This window comes from Mugil cephalus, chromosome 5 (assembly GCF_022458985.1).
Source record: "Mugil cephalus isolate CIBA_MC_2020 chromosome 5, CIBA_Mcephalus_1.1, whole genome shotgun sequence".
Classification (NCBI taxonomy): Eukaryota; Metazoa; Chordata; class Actinopteri; order Mugiliformes; family Mugilidae; genus Mugil; species Mugil cephalus.
In genome coordinates, this window is record NC_061774.1 from 27188724 (window position 1) to 27214963 (window position 26240).

Genomic DNA, 26240 nt, shown 5'->3' on the forward strand with positions numbered 1-26240 from the left:
AATTAGATATGTTTATATGAATGAAAATAGAACAGAAGAAGAAGACGTCTCCATCGTTTCTGGATTCAACCTCAGTTCATCTTCTGATTGAGGTTAAATGAAACTTATATTTACATTTACTCATATTAGTTCAGTCTGATTTGATCTTAAGGAGACTGAAGCAGTAAAACATTTACCTTTTATTAACTTATAAATAATGACAACGCTAAATGTTTCCCTTTGTTGACATTATGACAAAACATTTTATTAACAACCAGTTTCTTTAAGTAAAAAGATGCAGTTTCCATATAGTGATATTTCTCAGTTATTTCCACAACTTTCACTAAACCTGAACTCAAGAAATAGTCGTTAGATTTATTAAAACTTGCAGTTAACTTCTTAATTCATCGCAGCACAGGTCAGATTAGACCCGTATGTTTGACACCTGTGGTCGTCATAGTTACCAGGAGATTATTTTTATTATAATTAGCTGAACTCTCACTTAAATCAGAATGAAGATTTGAGTCCAGTCATTTCAGGAAGAATCACTAAATCCCAGGTTCCTGACTTAATAGATCTTAAGAGCATGAACGAGTTTTCTTTAATTTGGTTTATGCTCATCCAGTAATAACAGCAGAGAATGAAAACACACGGATCCAGGCTCATGTTAACCCCGATACAGACTTTAATGTCTCCACCTGCTGCTAAACATGTGATTTTCTGCAAGAACTATTTCACTTCCTTTCACTGCATGAAGCAGGAGAGTTTGAACTGTTCAGCGCAGCCAAATTTGTGAAAATAGACTCAATTTGGCCAATTTTATTCAGATTTAATTTTCACAAACATGAATAATTCTATAATTAAGTAATAATAAAAATAAATCACCGTAATAGTTTTGCCCAAGTATTCAAAGAGTTGTTATTTACCACATGATTACTCCTCTAAACTGAAGCCAAAGAATGTGGAGCGCCCCCTGGCGGCTGGAGGCCACATTACAGGCCGTTACAGGTAATTATTACAGGTAAGCTCCACCTCCTCCGTGTTAGTGGGCGGGGCTTAGGTCAAATTAAATAAAATACTTTTTGTCATAATGCATCTGAGAAGTTTTAGGTTTATTTGATGCGATAAAAGATTATGATTGACAGTTTCCATTGGCAACCACTGAATGGCTAATTAAAAAACAAACAATTAACAACAAACGACGTATATTATCTAATGTTTCTTAGTTACTGGTGGAGCAAAGCGCAGTGTTAACCAATCACCAGATTGCAGATTTTACACTAAGAATAAGAAATAAAAATTAAGCAAGAAAGTCATTAATGTCATGAAAAATGTTGAGTTTTAAAGGAAATTAGCAAAAATTACACATGCATTTACACAACTATTAATCATAGCTATTGAAAAAAGACAGAAGGAACCGTCACAAACGTCCGTCCACAGGAAACCAGACAATAAAAACCCTGCAGCCACGATTTCTTTGCAATTTTTAATAGTTTTTCTTCAATGATTACACAGATCCTTGAGTTGAGTAACAGAAAGCAGAAGATCCAACTCCAACAACCTTGACAATGTTCAAAAACAGGTAAAGAGATTTTTGTTCAGAAAACCTTTAATCGTTAATAGAATTAGTAGTATGACATATTTCAATAAATATTTAGATATATACAGATACAGCAGAAATGGTACATTCTTTTTTTTCTCTTCAAATTGCTTCACATTTTTTTTTGTACAAGCCAAAATATCTGCCATTGTATTTATATTCATGCAAAATATTGTTTCTCAGATTAATGAAAAATAAAAAGGATTTGCTGAACTTTTCTTTTTTTTTTTTTTTATTTATCATTATTATTATTTTTTAATGTTTTCATCCTGCTTCGATGTGCACTCTCAGATTATAAGCGCCGTAATGAGCGTCGCAAATTAAACAGGTGCACTTTGTGCCAATACACAATAGTAAGCAAGTAAAGCAAAATTAAGGCCATTCCAACTTGTGCAAAAAAATAAATAAATTATCCGTAATAACCATAATAATAATAATAATAATAATAATAATTGTAATAATAAGAAGAACAATGTTTCCTTTAGTTCACAGCAGTTCAGGAGTCACTGTATTTGTCCCTCTCCCCCCTCGGGGCTTCGGATTGTACAATACATACAATAAAATACAAGAGGATCAAACCAACCCCCCCGGCCCCGCCCCCGCCCCCCGGCCCCGCCCCCTCCCTTAAAACCAGTAGAATCATTAATCATCGACAAAACAAACTCATGCTACTTTTAAGAACCATTTCAGAACCGAAGGATTTAGAAACTCCCCAGAAAACCCTCGTTTTCGTTGTTCAGTCACGTCGATTATAAACCCAGCGTCTGTCTCACCCCCCCACCCTAAACCCCCCCCCCCCCCAATACAGTATCACAATGATTAATACGATGATGTGCGGCCTATGACGAAGCTCTAATATGACTATGATACACACAAACACCCACGCCTGAGCAAACAGGGCCATGAACCATGAGATGGAGGTTGAATAAATGCCCGATATGCTTGTAGCTCCTCGTTTTTTTAATTTATTTTTATTTTATATATATATATATAATATTTTTTTTGTTGCATATTCAACCCCATATGGCACGAGAAGATATGTAGTGTTGTGGAGAATGGAGGTCTGCTGTAGACCGGCGTATTTCACAGCTGCAGGGTTTTATGGCACAGGAGCAAAGCGAAGTCCTCCTAACTGGACCGAGCCGGCAGAGTTCTGGTTCTGGTTCTGGTTCTGGTTCAGGCCACGATCAGAGAGGAGGAACTGTTTCTCATTTACAGCTGCAGTCCACATTCATGTCTCAGAGTGCGACCTTTCATTTGGCACCGAGATCCCAAACTCCCGTTAGCTTATGTAGTTTAAAAGTTTGGGTCTTAACTGCTTCATCAGTGATTCGTCCATTTTAAACCAAAAACATCCTTCAGTGTCTCTTTTTCAGTAAATAATGATCCTGCACATTTATTAAATCAGTATTTTTAGGGGGATACATTTATTTTCTAAAGCTAATTTTAGCATTTGAGCTACGTATGCTGGTTTTGGCACAATAAATAAATGCTACGTGGAAGCGCAACACCAGACGCTATGAAGCGAGCTAAGCTAATTAAGCTAATTACCGTGTCTGCTATGCTCTGCTTTTTTTTTTTTATGTGCCGATTCTGTTGTGCTGCTTCTTCTTCCTGCTTCTTAAGTTGTTGGGCACCAACAAAATACACGGGCCTAGCAAAAAGAAAAAAAAAGGGCTAAGCTACATGATGTAGCAGGATTATTATTAGTGTCTTTGGGTTTTTCAGTGGGTGGAGGCTGTTTGTAACGTTAGCATGGAAGGAAGACGACTAAGGAAGAATGTGAAATGATCCAACCAAGAAATATGAGCAATGAAAAATGAGAAAAGACGAAATGTTTTATATATTTATGCTACTTTCTACTCATACTCACACACTGTAACGCACCAAATTTGACAGATCTCAAAACTGGAGCTGACGCTTCAACAACGTGACGCGTAGATGAGGCAGATAAGTAAATGATTTTGGAGACAGATTTCCTTTGTACAATACTAAGACGTTTTATGGTGTCGTCGGGCTGGATGCTAATATGTTTTTTTTGCAAATCTGCTTCACCTAAAGCTGCGAAATTAGTGTTAGCTACCTACTTTATGCAAATCTAGATTAGCTCACTACACCACGCAGCTAAAACATTAGCCAATAGAAAAACCAAATGTTAGGGATGTTTGGTGCAAAGAGCCAAAATGAATTTTATCTATTATATTTATGATACCTTTTGCTAGCAAATACACAATGTAATGCACTGAAATTCAGATATTTAATCCTTGATATCTGCAGGTTTTAATGTGTAGTTTGTGTTGATGCAGATGTATCAGCTACTAAATTAGCACATTAGCCACCTACTCAGCATCATACGAGGGATAATGATGGAACTTTTGGTGAATCGTAATGTGAGTTAAATTTACTTTCTGCTGATTTTTTTTTTAATTTTTTGACGTGTCCTAAACATGCATCTGCCGTAAGCTAACAAAGCGTCCTCAGTGATCATGGCCTCACACGACTGTGACCTGGGAATGAGCTGATGAATGAAATGCATAGTTTTTTTTTTGTTTTTTTGGAATGAAGCGTGTTATTTTCATGGCACTTCCACTTTAAAGTCAAAACGTGTAGAAATGTGAGTAGAAGAATATGTGTGTAGCATAGCCCTTCAGATTCAGTCTAACATACTCTGACAGAAACTAAACCGACTAAAGCTGAATTTACGCTGGAATAAAAACAAATCTCATTTACGCAGATGTTGACGCGCGTTAAGACCGATCTCTTCTGTGCCACCAGGTTTAAAACGAAAGTCTCTGCTCGGAGATAAAAAGGCAAAAAGTCTCGCAGGTCTAAAGGGATAAAATAGGTTAAATGTTGTGTGGAGGCTAAATGCATATCAAAATATGTTGTATATATTAGAATATTTGTTCCCACCAAATCAATGCTGCCATGTGTGATGAGCTACTGAATGGAAAGATGATCTGATGTTACATCCTCTACACATCTCTGAGAACGAATGTTAAAAGCAGCAAAAAGGCAATGACAGCTACGGCAAACACACAAAAGAAAAATCTTTGGTTTTGCTATAAAACCAAGTTGGACCAGATGATGTACGGCTACACAACCACGCTCATCGAACTCGACAAACTCACCAAACTCACCAAACTCCACAGGTACTTTACACACTGATCATTTAGAAAACCTTGGTTGTTCACGTTCTTCTTTTTTTTGAGTTGTAGTTGGGTTGGCCATTAGCCTAGCTTAGCATAAAGACTCAAAAATATACCTGCCGACCAACAACTGGACTAACTTCACAAACTTACATCTTATCACGTGTTCAATCAGTGCACAAACCCAAATGTAAAATCAACAAATAGTTGTTCTTGGTCAAATAATGCTAGGCTAGGTTAGGCTAGGCTAGGCTAACTCGTCTTACTCTCAAAGTACAACAATAAACCTTTAAATGTGATTTGTTCACGCTAAAACTTTCTCCCATTTTTCTCACTCTTCGCACATTTTGACCTCGATGAAAACACAAAACAAAGAAATACTTTGGGATATTTTGATCACAACTACGTAAACTTTCTTCTGCACTTTTCTTTCTAACGTCCGATTGACTCAGTCTCAAACATTTGTTCGTACAGACGTCTCACATTATCACCAAAAAGCACAAATTTTAGTTTGGTCGAAACAGAAACAGGAAACGTGAGATGAAGCAGCTAAGAGGAAGTAAAACTCATATTTGCATATACTGACCGTTGCATAGCAAAGATAAAACGAATGTTAATCTGTGAAAAACCATCAAACTTTCTGCAGAAAGATCGAACCCCGTCCATCGTGGCCCACGGCTGAGTGAGTCCTGCGCGGCGTGCGGGTGGTTACGTAGCTCTGTGGTGTTGGTGAATGAAAACAGTTCGTTGAGGTGTCGTGTAACAGCTGGAGGCGGCGGGCGTCACATTGAGGTGAAAGGAAGCACTGTGTTCAGATGTAAACATGTTTCAGTCCCGGTGAACTCAGCGGCCAGAAGACACGGGTCAGTCGTCCCTCCGCGAGAAAAAGGACGGAGCTTCAGTTTGGCACAAAAATCAAAGTTCAAAAAGCAACGTGAGACAAATGAGAGACAGTCAGAGGAACACGGACCACAGATAAATGACATAATTCGTCTTCAACGCTGCATGTCCAGCGTTTTCTTTTTTCTTATTTTATTCATCTTTTTTTTTTTTTTTTTTTGTTGATTGACTCGACCTCAAGTGTCTCTGCAGTTCGAGGTTTTTGTCGTGGGGGGGAAAGCGTTGACGAGTGCTTGCAATACACGTTTTGAAGCAAATCTATATATATAGAACGCAAGATCCTTGCATCTGTATTCAATGGAAGCACCGATCCTCCTTCCTCCTTCCTTCCTTTCCTTCATTCCTTCCTTCCTTCCGGTTTATTTTTTTCTCCGCCACCGTTGGAAATAAAGTTCATATATTTTCTTTTTTCCGATTATGACACACGTATGAGTATATTACACTGCTGTATGCATCGCGCACATCCCCCACCCCGTCCCCACATCACTTCCTCACGTAGAATTATATCTTTATCCGTCTTCACACACAAAAGATAACGAACTAAAATCAAACATAAGATCCTTTACGAGTTTCTGTCGTCGTCGTCCCCCCGCCCCACGCACAGTCTGTCGGGGAGCGCCCTGCAGAAAGTTCCACTTCTCTCGTCTCTCGTCTCTCTCATCTTTTTCTTTTAATATATTGCCACATTCATATATCATGCATTTTACTGCATTGCTATTGCACTGGTCCGGGTTATTCGGGAGGTGTGAGGACGCGGGAACAGGAAGTGGGACTCGGGGCGGGGGGAGAAGAAGAAGAAGAAGAAGAAGAAATTAAGGGGAAAATAAAGCGTAAATATATTTCAAACGATTTCTAGTCCGACTGCTGCAAAAAGCAACTTCTCACCGACGTCGAGAGGAAGAGGGTGAAGGAGGAGGACGAGGACAGGAGGCACGGCTGGAAAAAAAAGGGGGCAACGATATCTTCTCTCTCTTTTTTCGTTTCTCTGCATCCTCCTCTTGGCGCTGTCCTCCTCCTCCTCCTCCTCCTCGTCCTCCTCTTCGTCTCCACTACTGCTTGTGGACGTCCTCGCTGCGGATGATCTTGTAAATGATCCAGTAGAAAATGTTAAAAATGAGGAAGACGAGCGGGAAGGCCACGCGGGACACCGTGTCGATGCGCTTGGCCCGGCTGATGAACAGCTTCTTCATCTCCTCGATGCTCTTCTCGGGCGCCGCCGAGGCCGGGGCGTTGTTGTTGTTGCCCTTGATGGCCATGCCGTCCTTGGCCTGCAGGCAGGCGGGGCCCATCCCGTAGCCGGGGAAGCTGAAGCGCCCCTCGCCCGTCTCATCCTCCTGCAACACAGGCCAAGACTCAGGCTGTTAGGAACCAGAGAAAGACGTTACTGTTGGAGTGTGTGCGGCTTCGGTGCAGCTGTGTGTGACTTTCAACATGAAAACCAGAGAAAAAATGAGCAAAGACGTCATTTTATCAGGTGAACTGGACCTAAAAGTTTGGAGGAATTAAACAGCATCAGCCAGTGGTGACGATATGAGACGACACTAACACTTCCTTAAGCTCCTGAGACCCTGCGTCCTCATACGGGGACTTTACGTTTTAGGTTTTATTGCAGCTTATTCTGCTTCATTTAAACCCTCTGTCCTCATTAGTGGACGATTTAGTCTGCCATCTAGTGGTGAAAAGGTTAAAACTTATTTATTTATGCTCATTAACGTTTCTAGTTTGATATGACGTGTTTGCAACTCATGTTCAGGTGTTAAAATAAACAGTTTTATATTTTGTCACACATTGCTGACTTTTTAAATAAAAAAAAAATGAAATAATGTGAGGACATTCCCATTCAAAGATGATGCTTAGTTTTTTATAGGTCTTAGGTCGTACTGATCTCAGAAACCTTGGAGGGATAAAAAACACAGACTAAATAAAAGCTCGGGTCTCAGGAAGTTCGTGTATTTGGCATCAAACTGGACATTAGATGAGAAAAACATGACTGAAAGAATTAGTTTCTCTCTGTTTAGGCATCAGCCCTTAATTAGCATGTTAATTTAGCTTAGCATCTGCATTAAAAGGAAGAAGTTTATGCTGCTTTCAAATGGTCTCAAGTATCTACGGGTTCAGTTACAGCTTTCAGGTAGTAAATCATTTCATTCCATTTTTTTTTTGGTATTTCAAGTTTGCTTTTACTTTAAACATTTTTTTTAATTGATTTTCACATTAGAACAACCAGACACTTGTTTGCCGCTTGTATTGAGAGTGAAAAGACTAATATTACGTCTGAATATTGTTCCAGGGTCCGAATCTGTTTAGACCTAAAGAAAAGACCTGAGGTCACAGACTGATGGAAACGACTTCTACAAAAACGTCTCGTTATATATGAATTAAATAACGACAGATTTCTACTTTACTTCTATTCAATTAAATTAAATTCAGTTTTATTTATATATCACCAATAACAGTACAAATAGTCTGAAGACGCTTTACAAACACCGGCCTGAAACCTTCTCTTTCTAGCTTCTGTTTTCAGAGATTAAAAAAGGTAAATTTATTTGTTCAGTAAATCAAACTTTTCTTTACTTGTTTTAGAGTTTAAAAGTAAACCTGAAATAACAAGAAGTACACGGTGTCTTTATAATAAAATAGAATGAAATAGTCCCTAAATAAAAAGAAAAAGAAGAAACCGAACCGAACCAGCAGAAATGGATAAAACTGAGAATAAAAACTACCCAGCGACGTTTCAACAGATCTTAAATATGTTAATTAATATAATTAGACGTGTGTGGGCCGTGTTAGAAACATGTCGACGTTCATATATTACACCCAGTTTTCCAACAGTCAGCTGAGTCCGGTCGATGGTTATTTGGACGAGTGACGGTTTATAGATCAGAACAAGCAATAAACCAAACGTCTGCTTCCAATAAACCGGAGGGATTTTAGTTCTGAGGCGACGTAAAGAATCATAACCTTTAAATAACAACAACAACAAAATGATTCTCTGGAAATAATCCTAAAGCTGCCACCTGCTGTTTGGTCCGAGTCTCAGCGTCGCGTCCACAACTCGACTAAACCTGTGGATAAATGATGGACAGAACGCAGCGACTTTAACTGAGAGGATCAGACCGGATCCTCTAGTGTGAAGGTGTCAAACTTAAACCCACAGAACTTCCAGTTTATACACGGCATTGCTTAGATTATAGATAGAAGAGGCTCATATATTTATATTTACCTGTGTGAGTGTGTGTTGCACACGCTGGTTGTAATTATATTTCATTTTAATTTTTTTTTTGTCTTAATTTAATATTTATTTATTATTTTTTCTCTGTTTATTCCAGGGGTGATTACTTGAAACGGCCCCGTGCATGTATTTATTTATTTATTTATTCTAAACTGAATTTAATGCATCTGCCCACGGGAGAATATCAGGCCACTAGAGGGCGCAGTGTGAATTTGCAAAGTGCGAAAATTACACAGAAAACTGAATTATTTTAATGAAAGTAACTACTATTCCTAATTTATCCACTGTTTTATTCAGAGAAGTGACAGAAAACAACACTGAGATCAGGACGACTTATTTCATTTTTTGTTCCTAATTTATTTGTTCTTCTTTGCACTAAAACAAATGGCTCTAGTTGGGAGGGTTTGGCCCCCGGGTCGTATGTTTGACACCCCCATATATACGGACTCATTCATACCTGCAAAAACAATTTCAATTCACCAACTAATTGGTGCAAACTCGACTCGACTTGTCTTTCCTAAAAGTCATGAATGAGAGTTGAAGCCTGTGTTTGTCTCACCCGTCTCAGGGGGGAGGTGTGGGTGAGGGAGGGTGAGGGAGGGTGAGGGGGGGGGTTGGATATAAGATGGGATTGATTGACGTGTGCTGTACTGAAGGTTACGGGAGCGTGTTTCGCCTTTTCACCCTGAGCACGGTGAGATACTGAAAACGCTATCTGCACAGTCACGCTTGCTTTTCATTACAGGAGACACAATGACTTCCTTATCTGGCTCAGAGACACAAACACTGACGTGGACGGACGGAGGGACGGACGGACGGAGGAGGACGGTGTGTGTTTGTTTCCTCAAAGTGCCTTTCAAACTTAAAACAACAGCCATGAAATTAATAAACGAGGCCTTCAGACGATTAGGAGTTCGCTCTTTGTTTGCGTTCACTATCTTTTGATAAAAGTGGGCGACTTCCTGTTCACCCTGGTTCGTGTTGTGAGGCCGCGCATGAGCCCACGATCCCTCCAGCGCATTTTCAGTAGAGAAAAGAAACGAAAAGTGTTGGCAGCAGGAGAACTTAGGTGACGCAAAACCTCTGCAGCAGCAACAAATCAAGTCAACTCTGGTTTCCCTGCAGCGGCGAAATAAATCCTCAACCAGCCGACATCTGCAAACCAATGAGAGTGGATGGAACGATGATGAAAGTCAGAAGAATGACGCCAAAGAGGCGACTGTGCTAACACACGTAGCATCGTAGCATCGTAGCATCCACACGTACGTACATGTGTGTGTGTGGGACCAACCAGGTAGTTGATCCGTTTTCAGAGGCCACATGTCCCCGTTCTGTCCTTGCATCCACACCAAGTCATCTATTACCGTTAATGCATGTACACACACACACACACACACACACACACACACACACACACACACACACACACACACACACACACACACACACACGATGCCAGTCCGACCTCTGCCCGTCCTTCAGTGACGCTGCTAAACTATTACAGATGCTCTGCTTTATTCTTCCTGCCATGTGATTAATGTGGAGGACGGAGGGACGTGAGGAGGAGGCGCAATGAGGAGGAAAAGAAAGAGAGGAGGAGGAGGAGGAGGAGGAGGAGGAGAATAAAGGAGCTGCAGACGTGGCAAAAACAACAAAAAACAAAAAGAAAACCAGACCCCCTGATGGAAACCAGGGCGACCCCCCCCATGGATGGACCTGATGATTCATTATGTTCATGAGTAATTACCAGTAAAAAATCTCCATTAAACATTAAGATGGACGATTTATAAGATTTTATATCACCACATATCTTCATATCCTTATGTATCAAATATAAATGTGTTGATTATTCTAGTAATTTTATATCTTTGTCTATTTAAATACATTTGTATATTTTTAATTTATAGTTAATTTTAATGTATGTTTTAAATATATTTTTTGATCATTTTTTACCTATATTTTTTGTATTTTTATGTAAGTATTTTATATATATTTGTTGCTTATTTTTTTTACACATATTTTGGTATTTTTATGTATATATTTTTTATTATTTTTTACATGTACTTTTTGTATGTTTATTTATATATATTGCTTATTTTTTTACACATATTTTGGTATTTTTATGCTATGTTTTATATATATTTTTTGATAATTTTTTACATATACTTTTTGTATTTTTTTATATATATAATGCTTTTTTTACACATTTATTTTATGTATAATTTATATATATATATTATTTTTTACATATACTTTTTGTATTTTTTTATATATATAATGCTTACTTTTAGACATATTGTTTGATATTTAACACGCACTTTTTGTATTTTGAATAAATATTTTATAAACATAATATATAGTATATACTTATATACACACACACACACTCATATATTGTTGTTGTTTACAGATACTTTGGTGTAACCATTGTAATTTTATATATGTACTTTGTATACATTTTTATATATTTTCATAGGTTTCACAGGTTCATTAGTTCAGATATTTGTCATATTTGGACGTTGACATCGAATGCAAGTCTCACAGTTCCAAAATAAATCCATCTTAATATATAATATATAACATATAATGTCTAATCTATGTATAATACGACAGAAAGAAAGTGGAGACAAGACAAACGGAACGAAACGATGAGAAAGTAAATATGGAAAAAGTAAAAACTGAAACAAATCCGTGAAGGAGTGAAAGAAGAGAACAAGAGGACCTCTTAACCGGCCCATCCATCATCCTCTCATCTCTCGATTGAAGCATTTATACCTCTGCCTCCGCTGATGTGATTAATCGAGCAGATTAGCAGGAAGCAGCAAAAGCAAAGCGCCTCCCGCTCTTTTCTCCGCCGTCTCTTCTGTAAATATTACCCGTGGATGCTTGTTTCTAGAGACCCGCATTTACATAAAACACGATCCGGAAAAGAGTGTCAGCCCCAACCAACGGCAGCATCAGTCTCTCTCCTGAACCAGGAGGAACAGGAGGAGGAGGAGGAGGAGGAGACGGAGGAATTCCTCGGCTTGTGTTACGCTTCATGATTTCCCCCTAGAAGCAATTCCAGGCGAGCAGTGGGGAAGGAAATGTGTTATAAATCTGCCTCTGCTGATCCATTTTCTGGTGGATTCATCTCAAACCGTCCTCCACCTCCTCCTCCTCCGACTCGATTAAGGCCATTTGAGGCTTTTTTTGAGGATGTTTCAGTATCGATATGTCGAAGGCGAGTGGAGGCGCTGAGAGCAGCGTCTGTTGCAGTGAAGCTCTTCCTTGGTTCCTCGGTTTCACTTTTAAAGACGTTTAAAGACAGAATCCGATTATTTCGTAGGCTTTTTCTTGTCGGTTGTGGTCAACAATTGGTTTAGACTCGGATGGATTCCCGTTAAAACCTGTCTAGGATCCAACATGGCCGACTCTGCCTCTGAGCTCAGATCTGATTTTATTTGCAGAATAACATGTTGTCCGAGCTGTAAACCAGTGTCAGATGGTCGACCCTCGGAAATGACAGAAGCAAACAGCGCGGTTTTGTTTATCCCGCACGAATGCGCCGCATGAAACTCAGGTTTAGGGGGTAATATCTGAATCACAGGACGTCCAAGCTAAAAATAATCCTGTGTGAACAAGCTTTAAGAGGAGAGAGGCCAGACCTCTACCACAGTTTGTAGATTTTCCTCTAGTTTTCTAGACTCCCAGCTAATAGTAGCAACTATAGCTTTGTAGTCTCTCATCTAAAAGTAACCCTTTAGCTTCTGAGCTAATAGTAGCTTCTCTAGTTTCTTAGCCTCTCATCTAATAGTAGCTCCTCTAGCTTTCTAGCCTCTGAGCTAATAGTAGCTCCTCTAGTTTCCTAGCATCTCAGCTAATAGTAGCTCCTCTAGTTTCCTAGCCTCTCAGCTAATAGTAGCTCCTCTAGTTTCCTAGCATCTCAGCTAATAGTAGCTCCTCTAGTTTTCTAGCCTCTCAGCTAATAGTAGATTCTCTAGTTTCCTAGCCCCTCAGCTAATAGTAGCTCCTCTAGTTTCTTAGCCTCTGAGCTAATAGTAGCAACTCTAGCTTTGTAGTCTCTCATCTAATAGTAACCCTTTAGCTTCTGAGCTAATAGTAGCCCCTCTAGTTTCCTAGCATTTCAGCTAATAGTAGCTCCTCTAGTTTCCTAGCATCTCAGCTAATAGTAGCTCCTCTAGTTTCCTAGCCTCTGAGCTAATAGTAGCTCCTCTAGCTTTCTAGCCTCTGAGCTAATAGTAGCTCCTCTAGCTTTCTAGCCTCTGAGCTAATAGTAGCTCCTCTAGCTTTCTAGCCTCTGAGCTAATAGTAGCTCCTCTAGTTTCCTAGCCTCTCAGCTAATAGTAGCTCCTCTAGTTTCCGAGCATCTCAGCTAATAGTAGCTCCTCTAGTTTTCTAGCCTCTCAGCTAATAGTAGATTCTCTAGTTTCCTAGCCTCTGAGCTAATAGAAGCTCCTCTAGTTTCCTAGCCTCTCAGCTAATAGTAGATTCTCTAGTTTCCTAGCCTCTGAGCTAATAGCAGCTCCTCTAGCTTTCTAGCCTCTGAGCTAATAGCAGCTCCTCTAGCTTTCTAGCCTAGTTTCCAGAAGAAGGTCAAAGACAGAAAAGGAAGAAACAGAAGAAAAATGAATGGAGGAAAAGAAGCTGAGAAGAAAGACGGAGGGAAAAAGAGAACAACTCTCTCTCCAAATCTGAACTGATAAGAGCAGAAGAAGTTGAACCACGATGTCTCCACGTCTCCATCGTTTCTGTCCAGCTTGGTTCAAGAAGGAGACGGTGAATGAGATGAAAGAGAAGAAGAAGAAGAAGATGAACCAGGACGTCTCCATCATCTCTGTCAACCTGATGTTTTTACCTCACGTGGAGCAAACATGCTCAGAGAGAATGGATTTATTCCAACAAGCGGAGAGAAACCAGCACATCACGAGTTATTTACATCATGGAAGTGTTGTAAACTCAGCCAGTGACTCATTCTCCACCCAGAGATCCATCCCTGCTCTTATCTCCGTCCTTTGTCTCTCTGCCGTGTTTTAATGTCTCTTGCTCATCAAGCCGTTGACCTGGAATGATTATCCACATGATCTGCTGCTCTGTTCTTTCCTCTCTCCTCTTCCTGCTCCAGCGTTTGATCCGAGTTATCATTTCATCTGAGGCGCCGTCGTCCTCATGCGTTAAATGCGACGTTTAAAATTTTAATGTCAATTAGCGCACACTTTGTGGTTAAGGTTGAACTTAAACCTTTAGATGTTGACGCGATGAAAACATGGAAAGCAGACGGCGGCGTAAACCTCGACAGGGTTATTATGATTTCATTAAAACATGGATGAAGAACTGATGTAAAATCGAATATTTAAGCCTTTTCTGTTCGTCTGCACAAACAAATCTTAAATATATCACGTCTTGTTTTTTCATTCTCTGTAGTTCAGACACTAAACGATCCCTTATGCACATCCAGTGTTTACTGCGGTGTGTGCAAACATGCAGGAGTAATCACAATAATCCCAGTAATCCTGCTTTAATTCCACTTACACGTCGGGTATTTTGCTGGAGAGAGGCAGCTTTTAACGCTGCAGCCGTCCGGGGCGACCTTGTAGTCCACCTTTAAGAGATCCACCTTTAGTCTCCTTGTAAAACACCAAGAGAAGTCATGTTTTCCTCTAATCCGGGGGCTTTTAAGGGTATAATAAGGGGGCGAGAGGTCAAGCGGTTTCCTCGCGCAGTGGGGAGCTGCATAAATATGGATATTAGCGCTGAAAGCTGCGCGGCTGCTGTGGGTAAAACTGGAGGATACGCGGTACATGCTGTAATCACGGCTTCTTTAGGCCTCTTAAATCTTTTATCTGCCTCCGTTCTCAAACTCTCAGATCAAACCGAACCGGCGCCTGAACGCGACTAACGAGCTGATTGCAGCCGATCAATCAGGAGACGCTCCTTATAAGATCCCAGGTCAGAAAAAACAAGAAGGACGCTACAGGAGGAGGAAGCGTTTCTCACGTCACTGAGGTGAAACTCGTCCGGGCTTTGGCAGCTCTTTGCCTCAAGGCTAAACGCTTTTATTTTTATTTTTTTCCTTTTAATACGGGACGTCATTTGGGATCCGTGATGTGAGACTTTTTAAAGGACTGGTAAATCCCCGAGAATTATTTATTTATTCAAACGCCGCGCTGAGTTCTTGATCTGAGAAACGCTCATTTGCATTCCGGCACTGTGAAGTTCACACACGGCGTTAGACAGCCTTGATTGAAACGGCCGTGTTGTTTCGACTTCCCCTTTGATTTCTAAAGAGGCTCCTTCTCTCAGTCTGGAGAGCTGGTCTGTGTTAAACAAGCGAGCTGCTGCCAGGCGGGCCCATCCTTCAAGGATGAGTGGCGCCATTGATGTGATCCCCCGCTGTAGTTGCTGCTCTCGCCCAGCAGGGGGGGATGTCCCTCTGCCTGCGCTGGCCCTGCCTCCCCCCCCCTCTGGCCGGGGCTGCAGCATCTGTCTACTTGATGCCTCCTCGCTCCGTCTTTCTAATTAGACAGCCCTCTGAAGCAGGTTCGCCTGCGTGCGATTGCTTCTGCTCCGTCTCTCCGGACTATCAGTGTCACTAACGAATCAATAAAGTCAAGAAACCACAGAAATCAGCACAACCGGGACTCCTCCAACTACTGCAGCTGCTGCTGCTGCTGCTGCTGCTGCAGCTGCTGCTGCAGCTACCTGCACTGCAACGACAGCCTCAACGTCCAGCCCTGAAATACGAGCTGAAGTGCAGCACCGGGACGTCGCCGCTGCAGCTTTAATTCTGACTCAGTTGCAGCCGGTCAATCAGAGCGAAATTCAGCCGCCCTGACATTTCCAGGAAAAGCTCGGCTATTACTTCCTTTCAGTCTCACGTACAGATATATATACAGATATATTTATATATATATATATTTTTATATATATATATATATATATATATATATATATATATATATATATATATATATATATATATCTGAGCTCCGGCTGAGTCAAAGAGCACTTTTCCAAGCAGCACACATGCGTCACAATAGTTCCATAAAAGCCGTAAAAACCCTGGAGGACATCGTGCACTCACATCATATATGGACTTCCACTTATATGAACCGTACTCAGCTGCACCTCGTCGCTATTCATCACGGCCGCGGCCGTAACCAGAGTAAACAAATCCCTCCAGGGAATTAGTGCTGTAATCCAGTACCTCATAATGTCATCAGGAAACAAACAGATAACCAGGAAAAACTGAAGACCTGCATCAGCCGAGCAGGTGACCTGATCTACTCCACCTCTCACGTCTCAAACATCCAGATCCCGACCGAACTGCTGGGAGTTTGAAGAAGCACAATAATTTAAGTCCCGAATGTGAACCACAATATAAAACTGTTCATTTTAATGCAAGAACAGAATTGGAAACTATGAAACCCCAACGTCCTCAAACATGTACGACATGTCACATCAAACTAGAAAAGTTAATAAACATGAATAAACAAGTGTATTGACCCTTCGCTGCCAGATAAAAGTGTCTCCTTATGAGGACAATGGGTCTAAATGAAGCAGAATAAGAAGCTGCAACAAACCTAAGACATAACGTCCCCGTATGAGGACAGAAAAGAACAGTATCTTCTTAAAAGCTCAATGTTTCCTTATAGTGCATGAAAGTTTTATTCCTTAATTGGACAGATTTGTGCAGGAGACCTTCTTTATGATCCCAGAGATAAACTGGGAAAGACCAGAACCAGGACCAGGTCTTTACACTGGCAATAAAACCAGTATTGTATGTGTTTTATTTCCTTCTCCTCCTCCTGCTCCTGTGTTTTCTGACCAGGCCGTGAACAGTTGGACTGTGACCGCTGGTTTGCAGCAGTGACAGTTTCCTCTGCGGTGGAGGGAAGGAGGGAGGGTGGAAACCTGACAGATCGTCCTCTCAGAGCCGTAATGGAGGACTGTGGATCACATTACACTCACATTAGAAGCACTGGCCACAGAGGTTAATTAAGAACCACCACCAGATTTATTTCACAGCAGCCGGGATTAATGGCGACGATCTCACCGAGGGACGGAACCCTCACTTTATTTATTGTGTGCAAAACAAAGTCCAAAGACTCGAGGAGCAGAGGAACTGTTTTGAATGATTGCTCCATTTCTACCAAATTATGCAAAAACTCTCTGCAAAAATCCTGCTTCAAATGCAAATACCTCAAATTCCTCCGAGTGCTTCCTTGATGTTCTTAGAAGTCCTGCAAGTTCTGCAACGGTTTTTATCCAAAGGAAGAAAAGCTCCTCGGTGTCTGCAGCTGTTCAGGGTTTTGTGATTTGATGAGGTGAATTCTAATACTTTGAAGTTGGAGATTTTACGCGAGTTCCACCATTTTAGTTTTATTTATAGGTCTAATATAATGCAGGGACACGGTTCTTTACTTTCTAATTAACTATAAAAACTGTGTTTTGCCTTTAACAGATGAAAAGATCTGCTTCTAACTTTACACTTACACACTCCAAGAAATATTAATTTCACATTTATACGTTTATTTTGTGTTATTTTGCATCATGGGATCAGATTTCTAAGAAGAAGATGCAGGAAATGATCATAAACGTGTCCGTGCATCTTTTCTGGTTTTTCTAAGTTTACATTTTAAACCAGAAACAACAACTGGAAAAATGAATTAAAAGTTATTTGTTTTAGATTTTTAAACTCAAAACCAAACAAACAAATAAAATGAATAAAATAAACCTTTTTTTTTACTCTGTAGTTTCATTTCTACCAACGTGATTTAAAAAAATTAAAGTGCAACAAGTCAAAAAAATCAATTTATGATCAATTTATGGATTTAGCATTTTTGAGCTTTGTAAATAGAATCTATGCTACAACTAAATCTATTAGTTAGAGAAGGCCACTGTTTACTGTCCACTATCAAATAAATGACATAGAAACATCTTTACAGGATGAAGCTGATTGGTTGAAGGAAACATCCAGGTTTTTCATTTCTCGGTATCGGTTGACGCAACATAATTAAATCCACAGAGCAGCCGGTTTAGATTCATGCATCTGCAGGTACAGTTTATAATCTTGATGCAGATTGAAACAGATGATTTTGAAAAGAGGTTTTTAAATGGTAATTTTCTATGCGGCTGCTTTCATTAACTGCCACGTGTCCTGCTCCTGCCTGAATCCTCCTGCTGTGCAGTTTAATCTGTTTCCATTAAAACGTTTCAGGTGACGTTTCCTCTCCATCGAACACACACCACGGTTCATCTAAATAAAACGATGCTGCAGGATCCTCCACACACTTCCCACCGAAAACTATGGATTAAAAAAAATAACCGCTCAGTCAAAAACAAATCACATTACATAAGAACAACCTGAATTCACCTGAATTGTAACATGAACTTAAAAATAGATAAAAATAGATAAAGAGTCAAATGTTTCCTCGACAGCAGAAAAACGCCGTCAATGAGACGTTGAATTCAGCTGAACACACGAGCAGCTTCATTAACAAAAGCTCAAATTACGTAACCTGCTTTCACCCTACGAGCAGAAATAAACCGTGTAATATATAAATATATATATATATACATGTAAAAGGTTGAGTGAGCCAGATGTGGGTCGTCCCTGAGCCCGTGGTCCTTTTCATTCCTGAGCTCCAGGTTCAGAGACACACAGGTTCTGGCGCTGGAGGTTTTTGTGTCCGATTCTCCTGAAAGTGCAGCGGCAGCCGGACGCTAATCTGCCTCTTCACCTACCACCAGAGGACTGGGGATTACAACAATGGGATTTAGGATTTATACTTTTATATATATATATTTCCCCCTCAACCCCCTTCTCCTCCTCCTCTCCCTTACTGCTCTGCTCTTATAGCAGGAAGTCAAACTATTTGTCCATGTGAGGAAAAAAATCACTTTACTGTCTTAAAATTGCAGGAAAAATACAATGTGCTGCAATATAATGGAACAGTAACTGTGCAATAAATGTTTTTATGTACATATAGTTATAAATCATTTATTTATAATAATTTATTTTATTGCATTTCTTTCTTCTAGTTATTATGTTAGTATGTATATTTAATTTTATTTTATTTTTCTTATCAGACTGTGGCTGCTGTTGGGAGTAACTGCTAAACTAAATATAGAATATCACGTTTATATTTTATTATATTTTGTATAGCAGTTTTGTTTAAACCTCACTCGGTTTCATTTTTTAGTTCGTCTACGTTGTAAAGAATTTATGAGCTTGTTCCGAAAAGTGTATAAAAAGTACCAAAAGTATAGTTTATTTAGTGCATTATTATCACTTCCTGGATAAATAAGGAAAATTATATAGATTTGTAGTCAGTTCTGAAGCTTAAGCTCTAACATATTTTTCAATTCGTTCAGTTTATTTTCCTGATCATTGAACAAACTACGATTCAAAGCTGAGGTTCATTGTTTGCCCTTGAACGCTGCAGTTTGGTCCAGAAACAATCAAAGAATTGTTCTTTTTTTTTATCTTAAATTCAGTTTTCTCTTTAGTCTCAGATCATTTAGTTCCAGACTGAGGAGGAGTTGGGGCTTAAATATGAACATCTGTGAGTGTTGCTCATTGAAAACGATCAGGGACTTAGTTGTAGTTGGATAAAACTGTTTGATCCTGTTATTTCTCCAGTAGTTCGTCATTATGAGCCTCAGTTTGTCACCACTTACTACTGACGTCTTCAATAAACCCTGAAAGTCCAGCTTCCCTTGTGTCCTACAAACCAGGACAGTCTTTTCCTCTGAGTTCCACCTGAATCCAAACCTAAACCCTGAACGCCACGTCGTCCTTGCGTGGGTCGTCTCGTACCTGGATGGACGAGGACACGCAGTCCTGATAAATTCAGAAACACACGATGGCTGCAAACACACACGGCAACATGTCAGAGTCACTGAAGCAGCTCCCGTCACAGCAGCCGCGCACACATGACCTCCAGCAACGAAACGGCGAATAATTCAAGAACGCACTCATGCGTGTTCACCGGCTGCATAGATACGATCGCACTAACGCGCGTCCGCCGCTGCAGCGACGCGCTCCTCAAGGCACATTGTTGCGTTTCCCGTGTTTTTTCCTGCCCTTCGCCCACAGAATCCACCGGTTTTCGCTTTGATTTTCCCTGCAGCTCTGACAGCTCAGCCTGGGCCTGATGAATACAACCTGACAGACACAAGTGATTGATTAAATGCTTCAAAGACAAAACCGAACCAAGACAGTAAAAAAAAAAAAAAAAAAACAGGCCTGATACATCTTAATTGTCCCTAGGGAGAAGAAACGACTTTGTGCTTTGACATTTACAGTAAATAGATTCAAAACAAGCTTTGAGGTATTAAATGAGGCGACGTGTTTTCAGGTTAAACTTATAATTTATCCTTTTAAGATGCTTTAATGAGCCTCTGATATAAATATGAAATACAGTCAAATAAACCCTGCATCCATTTTTTTTTTAGTCCAAATGCAGCATCTTGCAGCTGAAACTTTTAGATTTTTTGTTGCATGTCGTGCAAAAAAAGATGATTTTTACAGCTCCGCGAACTGCATCAAACTTTTTTGATCAGTGCACTTAATTCATGATAAACCATTTTATTCTGTGTGGCTCTTTGAAATATTATTATTATTTTTTTGTAAAAATGAGAGCTGATGTCAAACCAAGCAACAATTTCAAGGGCTGAAGGAAGAAAATCAAGGTGGACGTGATAAAAACAGCAGTTTCTCAAATGTCCACTAGATGTTGCTCCAAAACTGGGGTAGATGTTAAAATTTTAGGCTCGGGATTATAGTCAACGCGAGTATAAGTGACATGCAATACACTGCTCATACACCAGGGGGCGGCCAATGTGTTAGGATGCGTCGCTCATATTAACGATGAACTTACTCCAGATAAAACTGCTTTTCAGGAAACAAATGGAAAAACATCGCAGGTATAAACTCTTGGTCTGGTTCTAAAATCATGGAGCGAACAATCTCGACTCAATAAATTATGAAAAATACTACATTTTTTTGTGGATCTACAGGTTGGTGCCTCAGTTAGCACAATTTTAAACGACTCTTATTTTAAAACCACGACAAATTTAAACCATGACAGGTCCGGGAGCCAAGATGGCGGCCGCCGGAGACGCCACGCTGAGCTTCAAAACCGTTCAGTGCAGAGACTGGTTCAGCCATCTTTAATTAAACACAATCGATAAAACTGACTTGTGTTTTTGACACAGTTCAAAAACTAAAATTTTAAGATGTTATTTAGACGTAGAGAAAGAGAAAACTCTCCATCGCGCTCATCATCGTTCCTCAGCTTCACATCCAAAGTTTCCCTCTATTTGTTTTTGTGAGTGTGAGTTTTTTCTCCCCGTCGACATCGTAAATCCATTATGAGCCTCGTCTGCGTTTGCTCGGCGGCTCAGGCTTTAATCACGCTCGGCTCTCTGCCCATGAAACATTGATGTCGTCTTGTTGTTTCTGCCCTGTGATGACGAGCGCCACACAAAGCTAATATCAAACACGCCATGAATTTTTCAGGAGGCCCGAGGACTTTGGGAGGGGAGTCGAACCAAAACGGCTGCCTGGAGTTCTCAGATCCAGACGGAAACCGGGAACAGTTTCACTCTGTTCTACCATTCAAAGCAACACAATCTGTGGATTTAAACGGATTTGACCATTGGAAAACTGACTTCTTGGACTTTAAGCTCCTCAAACTAACCTTCTACTCACGTCCTCCAGCCCAACAAACTGATTGGTATTCATCTAAAGCTAAAAAAAAAGCTGTTTTCATCTTATCTTGAGCTTTGTTATTCAATCGTATTGATACAATCTAACTCAATCAATCCAGAATGATTCTTCTGTTGACGGACGCACGGCCGAAGGAGGGAGGGGGTGAATTAAAACAAACAAATGTCAATGTTCGATCGTATCGCAGAGCGTTCACCTTCATGTGTCGTCGCCTCCGCCTGAAGCGCAGCAGCTCCTTGTGTTGGCGGGCGATGAAGTTGACGGCGGCGTACTCCAGCAGCGCCGAGAACACGAACAGCAGACACACGGCCATCCAGATGTCGATGGCCTTAACGTAGGACACCTGTAAGAGGGGAAGGACGCGTCAGACGCCAGGAAACATCAAAGAAATCTATTCTTTTTTCTGTTTAATGCTCCAGAATTTGAAACAAAACTGAAAAAAAAAAACAGATCAAAAGCATGTCCTGGTGAACCACCATTACTGAAAAGGAAGAATAAGAAAATCTTATAATACCTGCTGCTTTCTTAACCTCCTGAGACCCTGTGTCCTCATACGGGGACATTAAGTTTCAGGTTTGTTGCAGCTTATTCTGCTTCATTTAGACACACATTGGAAATCTTACCACAAAACTCAGGCAAAAACCTGGATTTTGAAACTTGGAAACCATCCATTAGCATGATGCTGCTGCTGCTACTACGGTCAAACCCCTCGACTCAGTTCATCACTCCACCACCAGGTTCATTACTGGAGATTCCTACAATACTCACCACTGCTTCTGTACCACAAACACTTTTATCTTTTTATTTATAAAGCCCTCACTGGTCATTTACCACCATATATATCGTCCATGTTGGACTGGACCACAGGAACTTAGCCAACCTGCTCTTAAACTTAAACTGAAGCAGGAAAATCTGCTTTCTATGAAACCATCTCCAAAACAGACCCATGATTAACTTTCTCATTACTCCTGGACATTTGAAGACATTGCTCTCAGACCACTTCCCCTCAGTGTGAACCTGCTTCATGGAGCCCTGAGTACTGTTTTAGTTTTAATCGTATTTATATGTTGTTGTACCTTGACATCATTGCAAATTAGGGAAACCTCAATGATTTTGAGACTTAACTAAAGAAAAAATAAGAAATAATGATTAGGAGACACTTTTATCTGTCATGTACTGGTAGCAAAGGGTCAATACACTTGTTTATTTGGTCTTATTAACTTTTCTAGCTTGATGTGACATGAAAATTTAACAAATTCACAAGAACATGTTTGAGGACGTTGGGATTTCATTGTTTCCAATTCTTTTTAGGTCCTACTAATACCTGAAGATTTTAATCTCATTTTAAAGAAATTAAGACGCATTCCAAACAAATGCTTGGGTTTATACATTTTCAACTCTTCAACTCTTGCAATGAATTCCTCAATTTGACTCCACATCTAGTCTGTTTTAAAGTCTTTGAAAATATGATGTTTAAAACGAAATTTCCTTCTACTTCTACTGTCTTGATATTCTGAAGTGAAAACAAATAACTTCTGCAAACTGTCTGGTTATACTTTGCTTTTTGCTTCATACATAACTGATAATGTGCGTAACTCAACTAAATTTTTAAGTTTTATCTTAGCTCGTGACTTGATAAACTGTGTGTTGTTGTTCTCTCTTGGATCTGCTTTGTGAATAATTCTTTGTGCTCTTTTCTGTAAAATAAACAAAGGCTTTATGTTGTTCATGATTAAATAGGATAAATGGGCCCTAAATGGAACCAAAAAACCCGAAAATAGGATGTAAAACTGAAAAGAAATGAGAGGGACAGGAAGTCCCCTTACGATGGACATATTTAAAGGTGGAAGGAAGAAAAGATGCAGACAGATGGTGAGATGAAAAAGAGACTTTCAAGGGGACAGACGAGGTAAAAATGTGTTTTAAAAAGCGAGAGGAATCTTTTCCTGTTGGGGATTTTCACATTAAAGTAAAATAAAGAAAAAAAAAACAGTACTAGGGCCGTATAATTATGTCCAGGGAACACACACACACACACACACACACACACACACACACACACACACACACACACACACACACACACACACACACACACACACACACACACAGTGTTTGTTGCACGTTAGATGCTTCATGCGCTCTAAAAATTGAACAAGTGAACCGTGATTCCTCTGCAGTTCAGCTGTCACAATAATGATCACACAGCACAGCTGAGCTTAGGTAGGCCACACACAACACACAACACACAACACACAACACACAGCAGACAACACACACACACACCTACACACACACACACACACACTTCTCTTTTCACATGCTGCTACTACAACATGTCAGCTGGGGCAAGATGCAGCTGAGGTTGTTCTTCATCCTGCTAAACCGTTCGCTCCAGACGTACGACATGGATGCACAGCGGAGACATTATTCTCATCCAGCCCAAGTGTTTGTCCTGAGTGTCTCTAATTAGACGAAGGACAGTCTCACTCATCTTCCTCACGATGCTTTAAAGAACCCAGAGGAGGAATGGGAGGTTACCCCAGCAGGCTCGTCCTACAGCTACGTGATGCTATAATGAGCTATAAGCTTTGTCACACATGAAGGTTTTGAGCTGAGGCTGCATCTCCCAGTTTACTGGTTGAAACTCTAGGAACCACGAGCCTGAACTTTGAGAGCGACTGAGACTGATCTACTGGGGAGATACAGCTCTAAGAGCCTTGGATGTATAGAGGAGGATTTAAACTCAACTATAGATTTTACTTGCAGAATGCGTTCACGTTGGCCCCAAACAGCAGATGTTTGGATCAGCTGGAGAATAACGGTAGTCCATATGACAATAGCTACTGGAGCAACAATGTTTGGAGACTTTTTAAGAAAACTACTTTGAGAAATCTGAAGCACCGACATGAAGAAAACCTGGTAACTGTGATTAAAGAAGGTTGGAAAACTAAATATTGACTATAAAACAAGAAGAGCATCCAAACAAATCCAAAATAAGTTCCTAAACTGAGATATCGATCCCTCCGATACCAGGTCTTTACGCTCTAAAATCGATTCTCAGATCAAAATATCGATACTTTCTTCTTCTTCTTCTTCTTCTCTTTGTTTGTAACATTTGCTTAATTTCAAGTGCTATCCTGAACAAGCACAGTAATGGGTAAACACCTTTCTGCAGATGTTTCAGAATAAGAGCATTATTAAGAAATGAATGGTGTATTACTGTTGAAACAGTAGGGGCCTCATAATGTGAAACAGATGCAAACTTGACAAGAATAGAGAGAGATCTCTTAATAAAATACAGTAAACATCCTGTTACCCTCTGTAGTTGAGGTAGATAAAGGTCTCACTGGTTTGTTTGACCAAAATAAGAATATTTTATTTTCATGGATGACTTGCAATTACATCGTGGACCACTAGGGGTCCACGGACTTTGTTGAGACTACAAATTTTACTCAGTTTCGAATCGTAAAGGAAATCCGTGGTACTGAACATCACTAAAGGCAGCTTCCACAAAGTAAGAGGAAGGCCTTCGTAGCTGGTTCTTCTTACGTAATCGTCGACGCTTCTTCTTGCTCTGCCTGGACGTTGAACCGTTGAACCAACTGAACCCGTTCAGGCCTCAGTGGATCTCGGCAGCTCGGGGGGTGAAAGTCGCTCGGGCATTCGAAGATAAATGTTTTCATAAGCAGGCGCACAGACGAGCTCCAACCACAACAAGGCGGAGCGGCGGCGATAAGCGCTGCGTGTTTGTGTGTAAAGCGATTCCAAAGCCATAGTTTAATTGGATTTTAAACGGCTGATTGTGGGTTTTCTCTCTGCGCCACAGAACAAGGATATCCCTCTCAGGCTGTAATTGCGTGTGGAGACGGAGAGTCGTAATGACAGGCCGGGGTGAACACACTTGAATAATGGTGCTTGTCGGGCAGATAGCAATCAGACAGTGATCCAACCAGACTTCATTTAACCTTTATTATCTGGACAGTCCTCACCCTGTCCATCTTGATTCATAACACACTCGTTATATGCGAAACGCTGCTGGTTCTGTTTGGCAACAAAGATTCTGGAGTTTCCTGATGCAACTGTAGTTTAATCTTATGTGAAGTCTCCTGTTCAGATTGAACTTAAACCACCAACAAGTTATTGGTCTGGAATTTCTCCATCTTTTACCCAAATTAGATTTGAATACCCTCAAATTAAAGCAGTGAGTCTACACTTTAAGCACATTTATGGACCGAGCCTCCAAATTAACACTTTTTGATTAATATTCTAAATGAAGTGTTAGAAAGGGATGTTAATATCTTCAGTTATAACCAACCACAGATTGAACCATCACTTACTTATGTTACTATAAACACCTTCATGGTTTGTAAACAATGTGACGATTTTTGAGGGGCGGGGCTTAGCTGGAGGCAAAACATCTCAAACACTGTAGCTTGTAAACGGTTGTTAACATATTTCAATCGACTGTTTTAGCAAGAATGGACGAGGAAAACACATATTTTAGATAATATACTAAAACTGACGGGACTATATTCACTAACCCCTACACTCTCACTCAATGGATGGACGATTTGACCAAATGAGGACACAGAGGGACAAAGTCTGGTCTTTCTTTATCAAGTGAAGCCTCTCTAACAAAGA

General features: G+C 40.2%; 1 protein-coding gene across 4 annotated transcripts in view; it reads right to left on the reverse strand.

Moving 5' to 3' along the window:
- Nucleotides 1-1446: 1446 nt before the first annotated feature.
- Nucleotides 1447-26240, reverse strand: part of glra1 (glycine receptor, alpha 1) — a 129230-nt gene continuing 104436 nt past the window's right edge. For all 4 annotated transcript variants that reach the window (XM_047584658.1, XM_047584659.1, XM_047584657.1 and 1 more), the window contains 2 exons: nucleotides 21793-21939; nucleotides 1447-6962 (listed from right to left, as the gene is read on the reverse strand). In XM_047584658.1, the coding sequence (XP_047440614.1) occupies nucleotides 6678-6962; nucleotides 21793-21939 (432 nt within the window). In that variant the 3' untranslated portion in view covers nucleotides 1447-6677. The remainder of the gene's footprint in view (nucleotides 6963-21792; nucleotides 21940-26240) is intronic.